Genomic DNA, 19,391 nt, shown 5'->3' on the forward strand with positions numbered 1-19,391 from the left:
AAACACGAGACATTAAATTTCAGACTCATTAACGGCTATTGTTATGATTCAAATTTTGAAACACTGACTATCATAAATTTTATAAATTGTTTTAATACATGGAAAAGAAATGCGACAAACCCCTTCCTCGTGCAGCTCTCAATATTTATTTCCATTTGTAAAAAAGCAAATAACTTCCATTCTAGCCTGCAAGACCATATTTTAAGCCAAAGCCCATATTTTAGTGTCTAATTTGAACAGTAAGAAAATTTTAAATTTGAACACCAAATATAAAAAATTAAAATGACTTCTGTTTACAGTTGCTAGCAGCATGCAAAAAAGCTCCTTAATTAATTACAATGAGCCCTCGACCCACCATCTTTCAAGCGTATTGGAGAAATTCTTTCGATACTAATCTTAATAGACAGCACAAAATAGATTTTCTATTTAAATAAGCCACTATCCAGCAAGGAAACGGCAGTAATCATTTACGATGGGTAAACAATTGTTGAGTCTGATATCGTTTGCAATATATAAGTCTGTGTTTTGTCTTTTCAATGGCAGGCTACCTTATTTTTTTATGCTCTATAGCTGCTCCAAGTTTGTTGAATGGAATTAATTAGTTGTTTAGTTTAAACTAATACTCGCTTCGGTGATTTGTCGAGTACAGAATTTACTGCTCTTCATTGTTTTCGAGATAATGTATTTCTTTTAGCTATTAGTAATCCTTCAAAATTTAGTGAAATGAAGTTGCACAGCACTGGAAAACATATTAGTTCTTACGACTGATAGTTATTAAAATTTATTTTTATATGTGAATGACAGGTTTTACTCTCTTTCGATAAAAAATGCCACTGCTTTTCAATAAAAAATCGCAAATTTCTCTTTGATTCTTGGCTGAATTTAACTCAATTGAAAATAAGATTTTTCAAAATTTAAAATGTTTTCATACTTCTCATTGCTTCCACTTAACGCACTGTAAAATGGTTGAAATTCTTGGTGAAATTGGGCACTTCCTCTTCGTCATGTTTATCATCTTCATCTTTTTTTCAATACTCCTAGAAGAACAAAATGGAGAATGAATTTTGAAACCGCGAAAGGTAACAGAAATAAATTAATGAAAACTAACAGAAATATATGCTATCTGCATTTGGTATTGAGAACCGATTCCTGTGGGTTTGGTTTGGTTTGGTTTATTTATTTATGGCAAAGCACACTAGGGCTATCTGCCTAAGGGAAGGGATGCCTTCGTGGAGGACTTTCTAAGAGAAACTGGCTCTTATGCACCCAATTCCTGTGGGAAAACGTTATTTAGGATATGTTAACACTTGTTAGACGCCAATGTAGAATTAAGCACTTATTTCTGCCTGCCAGCATCCGTTACAGCTGATACAGCTACCATTCTCCCGCCGTTTATCGGCGGCCGTCTGCCCTTCTTTTACATTTAACCGCCACTTCACGAAAGCATCACCATCTACAGGTTAGAATTGCAATGATTGTACGCCTGATCAACTCATTATGGTCAACGATCAACAAATATGTTAATAGCGACATTAGCCGATAGATGGCATGACTGATGCTATTTGCTGTATTGCTAGAATGGATTTATTTATTACCACTGAGCAAGCTTCTGACTAAGGGTAACACCAAGCAGAACAGTGCCTGCTCAGCGAATAGATCTACTATCCAGTAGCCGCCACCATGAAGGTAGGGCTGACAGATCAGACGACAGTTATTTACAAAATCAGAAGGTACATAGAGTAGTAGTTTGCATAAACAATGATATCTCAAGGGCCATTTACACTAGCGGAACTTTGAGCCTAAGAAACGCAGGCGAATTTGAAGACTCTTTTGAGAGCTTTTAAACAGCAATTTTTTCGTATTATGAGGAAATATTTAACTCTTAAACTCTTGAATAATGTTATAAGTTAGGCTGTTTATTTAAATGTATACATATTCAGTTTCAGTTATAAAAAAAGAGTAACATTTTCGCAATTTAGTGAAGCTAGCAACTTCCGCGTGCATTTCTTAGACTCAAAGTTCCGCTAGTGTAAATGGGCCTTTACATTCCCATATGCAATGTATAATTCAGAGTTATAAGCAGGTACTTAATATAATAAAGAAACAGTTGCGGAATAAATTTTACAGGTACTTAATTTAATAAATAATAATAATAATGAATAAATAAATAAAAATAAAATAAATAAAAAAACAAAGAAAGAAATAAATGAATGAAATAAATAAGCTTTTTCCAGAGATTGCTTGCTTAGCTAATTGATGAGTATTTATATCGTTTATTACAGAACAGCAATATTTTAGTCAGCTTAGTAAGAGCTCCTTTGGTTTGTCGTGTTCTTGCCCTTTGTCTATGATAGAACGTCGAGAAATCTAGTGAAATTTGTAGCGACTCATCGCTTAGTTCAAAACAATTAAGATGTAGACTCGAGAAGTGTTAAAATACCCTTTTATTCACTCAAATAAGAATAACAGTTGGCGCGTTCTCGGGCTTACAGGAAGACCTCTACTCGAGCTTTAACTCAGAAATAAGAAACAAAGTTACTACTAGCTAAACTAGACTTAGCCGAAGCTAGACACAGTTATCTAACGTAGTTGGCCCTTAAATTAAACTAGCAGGTGCATATCAGTGGGCAAGTACAATACGGCCGAGCGTAACAGCTTCCAGAATGACTTAGCCAGAAGGCAAACACGCTCCTCTAAGAGCTCGTAGCACTCTCTATCTAAGTAAGCGGAACCTTTCTTAAATACTTCTTCTAACTCATTTGCATTCAACGCGAATCTAAAACCTCATTCTGGTAGGGAGTTGTAAGTGGAAACCAGAATTGAAAGGAAAGGGTTTCAAAATTAAAATAACTGTTATGAAATTAAAATATACCTTACAGGTTTTTAATAGATGTGAAGTCCATTGTTCCCAGCACTGATCAAATGGCTGGGTCATGTGAACAGGTTTCGTAAGACAACAGGAAAAAGCAAAATGGTCCGGAGTTCCTTGCTGTCCTCATTCACAAGAGTCCAGTTCTGTAATACCGAATAAATGAAGATATGTTGGGAAAGGTCTACGGCATGACAGAAAAGTAGTCAATGCAGAGAAAAATGTAAGCATCTTAATAGAGACATGGAGACAAAAACTAAAAGTCCGTCTTCCCATTGTTAAAATATTCCATCTGAATTGCCAGAGTTTTATTAAGTGCTTGTAGGTAATCCTTTTTAAGAAAGGAACTTGGCAGGGGCAAAGGATGTTCCAGGAAGTTCATGCCAGTTGCTGGTTGCTTAGCATGTTCGTCTGCAGGCTCATTGTTAAATATGTCCGTGCGTGCTGTGACCCAGCATAACCGTGGCCGAAATTCTGGCGTTACGCTGAGGAGTACTTTTTGCAAGTCTATGACTGGCGGATTTCTAGGATTTATGTCATCAGCTAGATTAGACTAGATGAAGAGTCACTACGTATATGGGCCTGTGTCTCGACTGTATAAGAGGATTTATTAGCTTTCTTTATTGCCGTCAATTCAGCGTGAAATATTAGGTTACGATTATCTTCTTTTCAAAGTATGTTTCAGGACATCATTTAGCATGACACACAGTCCACAGCCTGTGCTCACCTCAATACACGAATCATCTGTGAAAAGGCGATCTCTTGAGTTGTAACTGACGTGGTCTAGAGAGAATGTAGGAATGGAGGTCATTGTAGGAATGCTGGGAAAGATAATCTGAATTTTTTGCCTCGTAATCCGAAAGTTAAAAGGGCTCGTTCTATAGAATGATATGTTGGTTCAATCGTAATATATCGTCGATGTACTAACAGTCCAAGATATTCATCTCTAAATCTTTTACGAAATTCTACACGCAACTTTTGGTAATACCGCCATCTTTTTGATAAGTTGATTTTATCCAAACAATCCAGATCCGGAACACCTTCAGTTCGCACATTCTGAATAAACATAGATTGAGTGAATGCACATAAATCCGTGGAATCTTCTGACTCGTATGTTAATGGTCTGGAGTTTATATTTGCTTCTGCATGACATAGGATAGTTAACATTTCTTCATATGAAAGTAATGCTTTTCCCAGGACTCTTCTCAATAATTTCTTGTTTCTTGATCATCTGAACCAATCTCTCCCACCAGCCGCCCCACCATGCTGCGGTTGGTGGATTTAACTTCCAGTGAATTTTCATTGTCGAAAAACTTCTGATAATTTGGTTCCAGTCTTTAGATCGGAGTAAATTCCTTGCCCCTACAAAATTTGTGCAGGCACAAATTTTGTAGGGGCAAGGAATTTTGTTGTCGCTGTATACTACTCTAGGCCGTCCTCTTCGTGCTATGAATCTTCGAAATCCGAGAAAAAATCCATTAGTCGATAAGCTTTCAATTAATTCTAAATGAACCGCACGATAAACTCCACATGTGAAAAGCAAGATCCAAGCTTTTCTATTTTCCTTTAAATAAAGTGGTCCTGCTACATCAACATCTGTCACCTCAAATGCATAAGTATCTCTGACTCGATCTTCTGGGAGAGGACAAGGTACTGTATCAAGAGCTTTCGCCGAGTGCTTGCACCGAACGCACTTCGATGTGACTCCTTGTATTGTTTTTCTTCCTTTTATTATCCAAAATGTTTGACGAATATTGGTTAAAAGAACTTGCGTACCAGCATGTAAAAGTTGTAAATGGTAGTCTTCTATCATTATTTCTACTAATTCATATTTGGATGGAAGTACAATGGGGCACCGGAAGTTTTCATCGTCATGTCTTTTCAAAATCTTCGTTTTCAATCTTATAATCCCTTCTTCATCTGTGAAAGTAAAGTGTCCCTTCAACTGTTCTTGACTATAGAATGCTTCTTGTTGAACGATCTTCTCTAATTTCTTCTCAGCAATGTCCAATTCTTCAACACTCAGGGTTTTGCCATAATTTCTGCCTCCATGTCTACAATTATTTATGAATCTTAGAATCCAAGAAATCATTCTCACAATTTTAAAGTAACTTGAAAAGTAAATCAGATGCCATTTTTCAGCGGTGATATTAGCCAAAGTTGAAATAATGTTCTTTCGCTTTTCTCTCATGATTTCTTCTTCGTTAGTAGTCACTTCACTAGTTCGCCACTCTTCATCGTTCTTCATAAGCCATTCTGGCCCTTGCCACCAGCGAGATTTCACAAAACTCTTAATCGAACACCCTCGTGATGATATATCTGCTGGATTCGAATTTCCTGGAATGTGACGCCACGCCATTCAGATTCCAATGACAAGTTTCGTATCTCTTTTACTCTATTTGCTACAAATGGTGCCCAGTGGTCATCTCTTTGGATCCAAGAAAGAGCAGTATTCGAATCTGTCCAATAGCTCCTAGGAACGTTGTCTAATTTGAGTTTTTGTAAAGCAAGAGCTGCGAGTCTGACTGCTATACAGCAGGCTAATAATTCTAGACGATTTATGGTCATTTTTCTTAATGGACTCGCTCTACCTTTAGCTAGAAGAAAATACACCGATACATTTTCATTTGTTTCTTTTCTTAAATAAATCACACATCCATAGGCTTGTTTACTTGTGTCACAGAACGTATGAAGACTAAGACTTTCATTTCCTTTTATATCTAAAGCCCTTGGAATTCTAATACTGGATAAAAGTGACAAATCATCAGTCCACGAAAAGAACTCTTTCCCTAAGTCTTCGGGTATGTTTGCATCTAAACCAAATTTTAACAACCATGTCTTTTGTATGAGTAGTTTAGGTGTTAGCGTTATCTGACAGAGAAAACCCATGGGGTCGAAAATGCGATGTACCATAGACAATATATTTCTTCTAGTAAGATTCACTGGTTTGTAAGTAGCAGTCTTCACCTCACAGAAAAGTCTATTATCTTCCTTATCCCACAAAATTCCCAACACAGGAGTAGGTTCGACACTGTCTTCAGATTTCAAAAGAGAAGTGTGCTCCCACCCTCTCAGATCGAATGACGCAGAATCTAATATTTATTTCGATTCCTCGATGAATCGCGTAAGTTTTTCTTCATCAGGAATAGATGTGATGCAATTATCTACGTAGAATGATTCTTTTAAATGTTCCGCTGTTTCAGGATATTTAGACGAATTTAGATCAATGTGATGTCTTAATACAGCATCCAATAAAAAGGAACTGCAATTCAATCCAAAAACAACGCGTTTATGTCTAAAAATTGTAAGTTCCTCCTTGCCAAAGTCTTTCCACCATAAAAATCGTAAGAAATCTCGATCACTCTTATTCACTGACATTTGCAAAAAAGCCTTTCTTATGTGTGAAATAACTCCTATTCAATTCTTGCGAAATCTTAAAATTATAGGAATAATTTGTTCCAGCAAATTTGGACCCTTTTCTAGGCAATCATTAAGTGAGCGCGAATTTTTGTCTTTACAGGAAGCATCAAATACCGGTCTTAATTTCGTGGTCGAAGTTTCTTTGAATACCCCGTTATGTGGTAAATAGTGACACTGATTATTCATTTCGTGTTCAGGGACTTCTTCTATAATTCCATCATTTAACCAATCTGTGAAAACATTTTCGTAATCCTGGAATTTTCCCTTTTGTATCAACCGGTGCGTCGTACTGTTTAAACGCTGTCTATCAATATCGAAATTTTGACTTAAACAGTCCTTTTCTATTACCAAACGAAATTGAACCTTATATCCTCCCTCTTTAAAGGTAACAGTTTCGTTAAAATGATTCAATGGGGCAATTTCCATTTCCTTTCTGCATTTTGTTTCAACAGGGTCTCGAATACCCAATAAATACAAAGAAGATAAATATACATCGAAGATTGAAAATTTCCATACACATCGAAGATTGAAAATTTCCACAAATTTTCAATCTTCGATGTGTGAATTAATATAGAAGTCACTGCGACGGCATGAGTCACATTTTCCCTATCCTTCATATGATCAAACAGTTTTCCTATTAAAATCCAACCCATTTTGGTTTCCATTGTAACTAATGTTGAGTTCAAACGTTCAATTTTGCCCTTTACTAATTTCCAATAATTATCAGCTCCAATGAGCAAAGATACGCTGTTGTTATCTAAAGATTCGTGATCAACATACGCTAAAATTATTCCCTTATCTTTTAACGACTCCTTAATATTTTCCGGTGGATAGTCTAGATCAGCATTTGAGATCTCATTAATCTCTAAAACCTGAATAATTAATTCCTGGTTATCGAAAATGATTTTTATTTTTACTTCTACTCGCGCGCAGTTCTGTTTGGTAGGCACTTGAGATCCGAAAGTATAAATCATTATTTCTTCCCTTTCCACGACTTTTAATCCCAGTTGTTTAGACAGACGTTTCTGAATATACGAGCGTTGACTAGCGCTGTCAAGTAAACAAAAAACTAATTTATTGCTTTTAAGTTCTACTGTCTCCGTCTGTAAAAATATTTTATTCTTACCGATGCTAATGTGATTGTAGGCTGAATTTTCTACACCTCTTGATTCCGATGCTACGGATTTTTCCTCATTTTTGTAACAAAGGGTTGCATTATGTTTTTTGTGGCAGTATACACAAGAGTTTTTCTCAGAGCAATCTGAAAATCTATGACCTTGAGCCAGACAAATATAACATGTAGCTTGTAATCTTAGAACACTTCGTTTTTCATTTACACTCATATTACACTTTTCACTATTATCTGTGTTATTTTTCAAAAAATACAATTTTCTTCCTTTACGGGAGCTAATAATTCCGCTGACGACGAGGGTCTAACTTTAGAGTTAAACTTATTGTTTGCGTATTTAAAATTACTTTTGTGTTTGTCGAAATGTTTATTCTTTCCGTTCAATGGAACGAATTTTGGTTCCGATTTGTTAATTGCGTACGTTTATTCGCGGCATTCAATTTCGTTTTTCAGAAAAGCAATTAAACCTGTAACATCAGATTCCTCTTTTGGATCACGCTTTCGGTGATATTCGAGAATCAAATCATGAGGCAATAATTTCAATAATATCGGATTTAACAAGTGTCCGTATGAACTTGAAGTTACTCCTAAATTACTTAAGCTTCGAATGTTTATTTCACAAGCGTTGTATAATCTTCCTAGTGCATTTAAGTTAGAAGAATTTTTAACTGGTTCTATATCCAAAAGATTATTCATATGTGATTTTATAATTCTCTCTGGTTTTCCAAAGCGTTCTTTTAAAAGTTCTAAGCACGAATCGTAATTGTGTTCGGTTAACTGAAATCCTTCAACTTCATTATATGCTTGCCCTATCAATATGATTTCAAGTATACGAATTTTTCAATCTTGGTTAACGCTTTATTCTAATCAATCGCAGGTTGAAAACTGTTAAAAAATTCTAACCATTTTCCTGCATCTCCTGAAAATTTTGGAATATTTAACTTTGGCAATTTTATAGCCGATAACGATACATTTATTTCAGAAACAGATGTGCTCAAAGAATTTTTATCTGATGCATTTTTCACAGACAAATTTTCATTACATTTATTCAATCTTATTTTAATTCTAAACTTTGCAGACATAATTTGTTCATTGTATTTATCACTTGCAGATATATCTTTTTCAAATTCTTTAGCATCTTTTAACTGAGTTTCGATTTGTGAATTCAACATTTTCAACGTGTTTTCTCTTTCGAGAACTGTTTTATTCCTCTCCTGCAATTCCTCAATGCAATCCTCAATTTGTAATTAATTTCGTAACGCTACTGCGTTCATTCGTACGTTTCTGCTTCAGTTTGTCTAAAGCTTCCCTGTTTAAAATTGACTAATCACAATATTGAAACTCAATTTTTTTTTTTTTTTTTTTTTTTTTTTTTTTTAATTTTCAAAGAAAAAAGGAATTGTTTACCTGTTTACAGGTAATCCATCTGTTAATCTTCGAAATTCTAATCCAAAGTCCCGGGTTTCGGCACCACTAAAAAATATTATTTCTATAATCCATAGTTCTATTTGGGAGAGCTTTCGATTTCTATATTCGATTCAAATCACTACTTTAATAAAGTCTTAATGACTTTTTATTTGCACACATCTTTTATATTACAATATATACATAATTCGAGATTAATTTCAAATCAGAAGATGGAGATTATCCCCCTTCGTATGAAATTCTATCATGAGAAACCGAGTAAGCGACCACTCCTTCAAGTTCGTTTTTCGACTCCTCGTTGCCACTGGCGAAACTTTCGCGTTCGAGTTGTAACACAATCCCTAAACAGGAAGCCATATTTACAATTAAAGCATCAATGCAATAATAAACATTACAATACAATAACAACAACATAAACAATTATTGCGATAAATAACTTGAAACAAATCAATTGCTAAATCAATAAAACAGTGCACAAATTTACAAATTTAGAAACAAATAGGACCATGGTCTCATACTATTTACATTAAAGTATACACTACGTACTATGGCATTCAATCCCACTTCTGACACCAAAAGGTGTTGCGTGCGTACGGGTTCGTAATAGATTGAATGCACAAGTCCCATAATAGATTAATAAAATTTATTTTATCAAAAGAAATACATCAGAACTCTGGAATTTTCCTCAGATATATTCCTACAAGTATTCAGAATATTACGCAAATAACCAATAGTTATACTTCAAACTGATATAAACGTTAAATTCAACGCAATACAAATCGCATCTAAAGAGAAAGCTAACTCTGATATCTCAATTCACGCGGATCTAAATAACTCGCAACAACACTAACTAAACAACTGAACTCAGACGCTCTCTCTCCGGCCTTTTATAGTTTTCAACCGGTCGCGTAATACTTCTCGTACTTTCTGCTTTTAGAAATTACTGGAAAGCAATATGAAGATGGATTTACGGTTACAGCTAACATAATAGTCAATTACACTTATTCAAATTCAATAAATTGGTCATCAGCATACAATAGGCATTTAGCACTGAAAATATTGCTTTTACCTATATTTTACCAATGAAGTCCAAGCTTTGTGACTCAAGAGTCAATCTGAATATTAATTCTCAACAAACGTATATCTGCTAAGAACGGACAGTATTTGAATAAACGAGAAAGATCTAATTCTTGTAAAATTGGCTTGCGCTGGGGAGGATAAATGGAATATTAACAATACTCGGCTATGGGCCAGAGATATGAAGAGGACGTCCTGCATTCCCCGAGTAGGGCATTCTTTCACTAAAGATCCTGCCTAAAATATGGTAATTCCTGAGTTCATAGATATTCTCCATTTGATGAATAAATGAAATTAAATGTTTAATGAATCTTCTAAAATACACTCCGGAACTCTTTCTTTCTCAATACGAACACGGTTATTAGAATTAACGCTTTTTTACTACTCTACTTTTTATACTCTTCTTTTCGCGCCAGCCCTCCTTTCAAACGCTTCCAAACGCTCAGATCTGACCTCCTGGAAGTGTAGGTATTTGTCATAAAAGCTTTCCTCCGGGGGTCGACTGGGAGTAATTCCGGCGTTCTGGGTAGGTCAATATTTAGAGACTTAATTTCTGAGGGGAAATTAACAGTCTTCACAGTGACTAGGACTATCGTTTATTCGGTGGTTGGTTCAGGCTCGGCAGGGACCATATGGTACTGTTTTGTCTTCCCCTTGGTTGTGGGAACGATACATTGTTTGATATCGAAGGATGTCCTTGGGAATTTGACTTCCGTTGGTCAGCGTTGGGTCGACGTCAAACTTTGTGCTTTGCGCTTATTCGGTGGATGCGTAGCGGTCCACCAGAGTTGTGATTCAAACCCAAACTTTGCGAAACAAAAATTTTCCTCCTTGGAGAACCTTCTAGAGTTCTTCCTTTACCTTCTAGAGGTTCGGCCGATTAACCGCGTAAGGCTGCCTCAGTGCTAGGTCTAGATGCCCCTTCCTCCTAGTTCAATGTCATAAAAGCTTTAATTCACTATTCCTGAATTCCTGAAAAAGGCACTGCAATGCCTGCATTTTGGTTAGCGTTCACCAGACATTGCATCAGTTGTTCCTGCTCTTAATAATGAGAAGCCGTGATTTTCTTTGTACTTATCATGCTACAAAATGTTATGATATAGCTTTGCAATATATAAATAGTGAGATGTATCTCTGTTCAAGTTTTTACTAAAATATACAATATTCCTTTTCATGCATTTCAGTTAAAGTAACATTTTCTAAGTTGTTCTTTAATTTTATGCTTCAGTTTAATATAATATTTTGGAAGGCATGATCATGCTTCAAACAAATTAATCTTATACTCAAGACCTATGATTTTTATCCCAGAAAGGTGCAGAAAAGATGAAATATTCTTAGACTGCGGGTCAGCATGTCCACCTTCCTGCGCAAATAAGGACAAACAGACGCCTTGCACTCTGCAGTGTGTGAGTGGTTGCTTCTGTAAGACCGGTCTTGTTAGAAAGGAGGATGGGATGTGTATACCTCCAGAACAATGTCCCAGAACTGGTAATCATAATTTTACAATTCTAAGTAATTTTTATAATTTTGTCTTGTCATAAAAAGAAACCTCCTGAAAAGATTGTAAATCCTTTAAATTGCTTTGAATTCCGTAGTACAAAATGCGCTGGGTTTTTTTTTTTTTTTTTTATTCTTGTTAACAATGCTGAAAAATCAAAAGATTTATATCATTATTTAGATAATTATTTACATATTTTACTTTTATTTAAAATATCCTGAAACACGTTTATGGCTCAGCTTTGAAAATACATTTTCTGTCCAATTTATTTTTGTGGAAAATGTTGCGAACCAAAATGCAGACCGGTTACTTTTAAATGAAAAGCACGTCGCGGCAGTTCTATGAATTCGAGAATTCCTGCTGCAGATTTTGAAATTATCTTCGATTTTATGATAGGTAAAAATTTAGAAAAATAGCCAGAAACTTTGCTGGATCTGTGGATTGAACATGAGGATCAATAATGTTCTTGGTTAGATTTTTGATAATGTTCTTGGTTAGATCTCGGCTGCAAACAATTTTTAGAAGCACATATTGTATTATTATCAAGATCTAAACGTATCTAACTTGTCTATATTGTAAAATCTAAATCCCTACTTTTATAGCTTTAACTATAGGAGAATGTTAAGCACCATAACGAAATCTCGGCAATGGAAGTAAAAAAAGAAAATTCGATTTTGTTTTCAGATAGATGCGGAAAAGACGAAGTGTTCTTGGACTGCGGATCAGCCTGCCCCCCAACCTGTGAGAACAAAGGCAAATCTACTCCTTGCCCTTTTCAGTGCGTAAGAGGATGTTTCTGTAAGCACGGTCTGGTTAGGAACGAGAACAGAAAGTGTGTACCTCCAGAGCAATGCCCGAAACAAGGTAAATTTGTTTCCACTTTTTTAATTTTCTCCAAATAATTCCCAATTTTTCCCTAGGCAGAGCTATTTTTTGTATATGCTGACTTACAAATGAAATAAATGCCAAGAAAGTTTGGGCTTTCAGCGTGCAATAATACTGAATGAAGTTCTAAGGTTACTATTATTGCTCATTAACCAATTATTTATGCTTTCAGCCTTTACTATAACATCTTCTCTCTCCTTTTCCTCACGATAAATGCAAGTGAATTAGACAGTTTTTAAGCTGAAGTTTTTGAATTATAAGACAGAGCGTGTTTCTGCTTCTTAGTTTCCATGTTACTTAGTTTTTCTGGCTTTGATAAGATTGCATTTACTGCGCTTTGCGTTATAGCTGCCGTCACTTAAATTATTAGGCCGGTGAGAGGTTATGAGCCAACTTCGATTTAATGTGTAGTCTTAGACTCCTAGTCTGCATTTTAAAGTTTGAATTTGACTATTACCCTGTTGCATAGCCACAAATGGTGGCTAATCCTGTGAGCATGAGAAGTACGTTTATGTTCTAAATTTTATTACATAAAAAGGTTGCTTTCATTTTTTTTTAAGTCTCTATAGTTAATTTCAGACAGCGATAATTCGCTGTTCGTCTGTTAATCGTATGGATTTAGTTTATGCTACGAAAGCAAGTAAAACACTATAAAGTGAACCAAATTTCACCCAATTCATTTAACAATATTTTTAAGTGTATTTATTTTGACTACTACAAAGAACCCTAAAGTTACTGAGGGAAGGAAAGTTTTCGTCAAAAATTTACGAAGGCTTAATGCACTCTCTTCCTAGGGAAACTGTGTTGAATTTACGTTTCACATAGGGTAATTATGAAAATTGTATGAAGCCAATCTGTTCCTTTGCTATGATCAAAAGTTGGAGTAAATTCATATTCTTTTCATCTTAAACCTCACATAGGCCTATTACTTTAAAAAAATTATTACTTGTATAAGCATGGTAAGATAATTAAGAACAAAATATAATCTGTTTAATTAACAGTACCATTATAGTTAATATAATATAAAAGGCATTATAAAATTTTCGTTAACTAAATGAAATAGCCTAAACATTTTAAAATAAAATACCGAGTAAGCTACGCATTTTTAAATTAGATATTACTCTCCAAAAAATATATTGTAGAGTAATTAGGTGTTTCGAAGCAAGAAACATGAAAAATGAGCAGTGCCCTCGCCGAGTTTCGAACATTCGGACCTACCGATTACCAGTCGGATCTGCTTCCAATTAAACCATTAAGGCAGACGGTAAGAAAGGAGACAATAGGTTTATTTTCTCCCTCGTTTAAAGGGTTATTGAGGAGGCGGGAACCCAGTCGTCAAATTCTGGTAGTGAAGAATTTTCATCTACCATATTTTAATACCAACTTTTTAGCTTGATCATTAAGTATCGTTCTTTTTGCACTACAGCATATGCAATTCAACAGCAAAATCACAAAATTTTAAAAGCAGGATATGTTTAGAATTCCGATGTTAAATGTTGGCCAACATTTTTCTATTTTTTTTTTTTTTTCCAGTTTATCAAATTAATGTTTAGTTTTCTTACTAAGATTCCAAGTAGCACATGATGTAGCAAAGACGTTACTACGACCACTTTGCAACCTCTTGGAGCAGTTTACAACGGCTTTGCTACGTTGGATTTTGGATAGCTTACAAAACTTTTTTTTTTATGATTAGCGTTTTGCGGGTTAACTTTTTTTTTTTTTTTTAAATATCGCGTTCTTCACATTTAAGCCACATGAAATTTGATTCTTCAGCAAAATCACAAAGTAGTAAAATACAGCCTATTCTTAGAATATCCTATAGACAGTCTTGCGAGCTGGCGATAAAAGTGTTTATTCCGCACAGTATTGCCACATCTCGCTTTCAAATCATTGAGTTTGCTAATCAAAAATTCATTAAAGTTCTACTAAATATGAAATAAATAATAAAATATAACGTCATTCTATGAAAATATTGAATATTTTTAATTAGATAGATTACAAATTAAACTCATTTTTATTATTTAAATCAATCTGTTTCAAAACTTAAAAAATCTGATGAGGACACCACATGACTTCCTTGTACGGCCTACTAAACTATACACATTTTGTGCTGTATTTCATTTCTTCCAATTTCACTAGAGATATACGTATATTCAATTACTTCAGTTCTCATTTCGAGGCAAGGCAAAAATACATAAAATCTCAAAACATCTTCATTAAAAATTGAAAAACAGAAAAAAACATAAAACACCAAATTCAATTTAGAATTAGGGTTTCTCCGTAAAAACAAGTAGTTCAGCCACTGGACAAGAAGGCTGATTTTTCAGTGCAGAAAATTGAAAGATTACTTTTCGCTGCACTCGGTAAAAAGACACTGAAGGTGCAGAAACTGACTTAATTCATTATTCTGCTAAGTTTCAAATGTAAAAAAATTTGGCTGCGCCGTAAGGCGCATTTAAATAACTTGTTGATAATTGTTGATAACTTGTTGATAATAATAATATAAATTGTGGATAATTCTACAACTATCGCATGAAGATTAGCTAAAGGCATAAAAACCTTAACCAGAACATAAGAACAACACAATTCAATTACTTTTAAAGTAAAAACTCGACAATTTACTAACATATAAGAATTAAAAAGACTGAGCTCACCTAGCCGTATAACAGAGTGTGTGCATATATATATTCAGTGCTGCCGTTTGCAATCAAAAAGGGAGATGCGGAACTATATGTTATAGCAATTCCATATACAAAATTTCAACGTTCTGAGGCTAATCGTTTTTGAGTTATGAGAGATACATATCTGTACGTACGTACGTACAGACGTTAAGAAAATAGTCTCTTCCGAATCCATTTTAATCCATTTTTTAATCCGTTTTTAGAAAAAGAGACCTTTAATACATATATACAGATACATACAGATGTCACGCAAAAACATCCTTGAGATAGATTTGAGAGCGGTGAAAATAGATGCTTTTCGTTGAAATATGATGCCCGAAATTTTTTGCGATTACAATACTTTCCTTACTTCGTACAAGGAAGTAAAAGGAATATTTTTCAGAGTTGCATCTTTTGCATTCAAATAGCTTAGTTTATAATTCACAATAGACAGATTCAATTTGATAGATATATCTTGTATTTTGCCGCATGGCAACAGACACGAATGAAAAGTGAAACGACGCATTTATAGCGATGCTACGCAAAATCTCATTTCGAGACTAATAACACTTTTGAGCTAAGGAAAAATTTTTAAATATAAAAATTATAGAAAGAGAAATTTTTTATTTAAAATTTCTTGTCCTCTTTAAACTTTCTCAGACATATTGACTTGCTCTAGTTTTTCCTTAAATTCTATTTATGCATTTTTTCCTATTTCTGCCTTTTGTTTTATGTTTATGATGTAGAGATAGAGGGATCTCTATAGGCACTTCGTGGCAATAGGTTAGGTTAGGTTTTTAATTACGGCAAAGCCTCAAGGGCTATTTGCCTAAGTCGTGACAAATAATCCTTGGTGTTTGTAATCCCAGAGATGGATATTGTATAAGACTACTAAATACTGGTATTTTTCCTAGATATTTTACGGCCTTGTGTGTAACATGAATGTCAGCCAGTTTACTTTAGAAAATCCTCAAGTGCATTCATTTTTCCTGAGATAGGTATAATTCAAGTGCTTTGCGATGCGCAGTCAATTAATCGACCAACCGACAAACAGATAAACCTAGAACTTCTCAGTTTACGGTGGAATGTGTTTTTCTTTGACCACCGAAGGTACTCACTTATTTTTTTCTTAATTTCTATTTGAAGTTTTTTGAGTTACTTACGTCAGAAATAACCCCACCTTAAAAATGGTATGAAATATGCTTGTATATGAAATGCTTGCTGTTCATGTTGCGCTTGGGAATATAATTCAATACTTTTATTAGCTATAACAAAAACAGCTTTCACCCCGAATTTATAGATATTCGTTTTTCTTTCATCCGATTTTTTAAGTTATATGAAATACTCATTTACATTGTGTAGTTCAGAGCTCAGTCCTTTTCCGGGAAGGAAGCTAAAATGTTGTTCCTGTTATATTTTTGATTAGACTACATCTTTTAATTTTTCAGTTGATTGCAATATATTAATATTTATCGGAATGTAACCTTTTCCTAATTCTTTGTGTAAATTTTCAGAACGTGTTTCTTCACTGAGATATCCTCAGCTATAGTGTACCTTTCCAAATGCGATCTACTTAGCTCTGAAAAACATCGCATATATTAAATAAAAGGAAACTTATTGCATAAGCTTCATCTTTTTCGCTATCAGGTTTAACCAAAGTATATATTTCCTACAAATCTCTTAAATTCTTTTTTATATTATTTGGGCGTTTTATGCTAATACACAAACTATTTGGAGAAAAAGGCGATTAGAGTCTGAAATCCTTAAATACTGATTTTTAGACATGCACTTCCAATGACAAATTTTGCAATATGAACTACAGACTATTTTGTAAACTTTCTAAAAGCCGAGTATAGAAGAGTTCTGTAAAATGTAAAAATTTAACCTTTGATACGAATATCATAGAGAATAAATGTTTCAGTTACTAAAATATTCACACTATCCTAGTGATTAATATCCTAGTGATCATATTCTAATTACAGGTATTAAGTTATATTCTACATCGTTATTTATTTGCAGACGTCAGGATGATATTCGAAAACAAAACTTACTGACCTAGATTAATTTTTAGCTCCTATCACCCATTAGAAATGAAGTCATTCAGGTTTAGAGAGAAACTCCATAGCAAAAGGTCTTCTTTTGGCTATTAATGATTCAGTATTGAGTAAAATGGTTCATGCAAACAATTTCGTAATGATTTCCATAAAATATCAGTTACGCACACATACGCAAATTGTGCGCATAAAATATGAAACCTATTAGATAAAATTTATGAATATTTTATTTATCGAGCTATTTCATGGAGGCCACATAAAAAGATGCATTCTGTAGTTTAGAATATTCTTATCTATAGTGCTGAAGAAACTGTCTACACAGATTTCTTTGTATTATTTTGAGAATTTTCTGAATTTCTGCAATTTTCTGAATTTCTGCAATTTTCTGAATAACGTGTATATTATATAAACTATAGGAAAATTCTATTTATTAATAAATGAATAATAAATTTTGAGCATTTTAAATAACATTTTATCATTCGCTAATTATAGTTCAAATATAAACAAGTTTTGTTTAATTTCAGAACACAAATTTAAAAATCTTGCTGCAATTTTAGAAAACATTTTAATTATATCTAGCAATTAATGATAATTTTTAGGCTCCTTGTATAACATAATATAATAAAATAAATACTCAATAATGTTCTTTTTGCGGAGGGACCAATGCTCACATCACGTGAATTCATTTTTTAGAGCTATGTGGGAAAGACGAAGTATTCCATGAATGTGGATCAGTTTGTCCTGCTACATGTACAAATAAAGACAAACCTAGCCCTTGCACTCTTCAGTGTGTCAGAGGATGTTTCTGTAAAAGAGGTCTTGTCAGAAACGAATACGGGAAATGTGTGCTTCCAGAACAATGCCCAAAAGAAGGTAACTACTCACTAACTGCTATATGAGTAAAGTAACCTATGTTCATTTAATGTTAATACGAGAGTTAATCAAAAAATGAGAATGAATTTATTAATATTGAAATGAACTAGGCAGATTCGATCTTCATGTGGTAATTTTGTAAATAATCACCATTGATTGCTATACACTTAGAATAATATGCCTTCTATAGTCTAAACACATGCTGGAATTCATCTCTCAACATCGTATTTAAAATCGCGTCCACCTTCTTCAAAACAGCTGTTGAATCAAAATGGAAATCTCGAATTTCTGACTTTGAACGAAGGAATAAAAAATAGTCTTGCCTAGCTAGGTCTGAAATATATAGACTGTGAAGGAGACACTCGATATTTGTCGAATCAATTTGGGGACAAGAGTGTTAAAAAAATAAGCAAGTGCATATTTAGGTATAAACGCCAACTATATGTATGCAGCTCAGATCATTTCCGTCAGTCACTTTAGGTCAGGGTCTTCAAAGGTGTCACGTAACACTGGTAACAGTTCAATGCACATTCATTGAGTACTAATAAATTATTCCGCGATAATAAAAAAAGAGATAAGCATTAGCTGTCTCGCTGACTTTACAACTTTGGATTTCTTTGAAGTTTGAATTGTCAAGATGTACTAGCCCAGGGATTTTCAACCGGTAATACGCAAGAGAAAAATAGGTAGTATGCAAAGAAATAAAGTACATTTAACTATTAAGTTCAAAAATCTCGTGAAGAAAAAGAGCAATTGACAGAAATTTCCTGTGAACTCGAATTGAAGATTTCAAAAATAACACACTTGTTAACGTTCGGCTGAACGGGAAAAAAGAATTTAAAGGCATCTCAAATAAAGCTATAAAAATTTTATTGCCATTTTGCACAAACTATTTGTGTGAACAAGGATTTTCTTCCATATTATATTTGAAAAATAAACACAGAACAAAATTAAAAGTGGATCCTAATTTACGGTTAAAAATAGCTGAAATAAAACCAGACGTAAAGAAATTCATCTTTCTTAAACAGACCCAAATTTCACACTAAATTTTAGAATTTAAGTATTATAACTTAAATTTTGATAATTAAAATGAAAACCAGTTTTTAATCTAACATTTTTATGTGTGCATATTTAATACCAAAAAAAAATAGCCAATAGGTAGTGCAAATGGCAATATATATATATATTTTTTTTTTAATTTTCTTTTGAGAATTTAAAAAATAATCATTGTAAAATACAGCGGTGGTCCTGAAGTTTTTCAGTTTTTGTTTAGATGGTACGCGTTAATGAAAAGGTTGAAAACCGCTGAACTATTTATTTTATTTATAACTATTTATTCTATTTATTTTCAGAATCATACCGATGTTGCTAATACTGATCGGTTGTAATGATGCGTTTTAAGTATGCCTCATCATGTTTCGTTACCAGATTTTCATGTTCACGAGTCAGATCTGCCCTCGCTTCCGGTTTCGTTCAGGAATTTACAGTTTCGACACTCATC

The 19,391-nt window shown here is 33.9% G+C and overlaps 1 protein-coding gene across 4 annotated transcripts in view; it reads left to right on the forward strand.

The window, feature by feature from the left end:
• The window catches only part of LOC118193583 (zonadhesin-like), an 82,253-nt gene that overhangs the window by 50,192 nt on the left and 12,670 nt on the right, over positions 1-19,391 (forward strand). For 3 of the 4 annotated variants that reach the window (XM_035364693.2, XM_035364695.2, XM_035364694.2), the window contains 3 exons: positions 11,229-11,408; positions 12,103-12,282; positions 17,711-17,890. In XM_035364693.2, coding sequence (XP_035220584.1) covers positions 11,229-11,408; positions 12,103-12,282; positions 17,711-17,890 — 540 coding nt within the window. The remainder of the gene's footprint in view (positions 1-11,228; positions 11,409-12,102; positions 12,283-17,710; positions 17,891-19,391) is intronic. The other variant, XM_035364696.2, reaches the window with a different exon arrangement.

This window comes from Stegodyphus dumicola, chromosome 10, assembly GCF_044657685.1.
Source record: "Stegodyphus dumicola isolate Sdum_Otavi_A_Nest chromosome 10, ASM4465768v1".
In the NCBI taxonomy this organism is placed as follows: Eukaryota; Metazoa; Arthropoda; class Arachnida; order Araneae; family Eresidae; genus Stegodyphus; species Stegodyphus dumicola.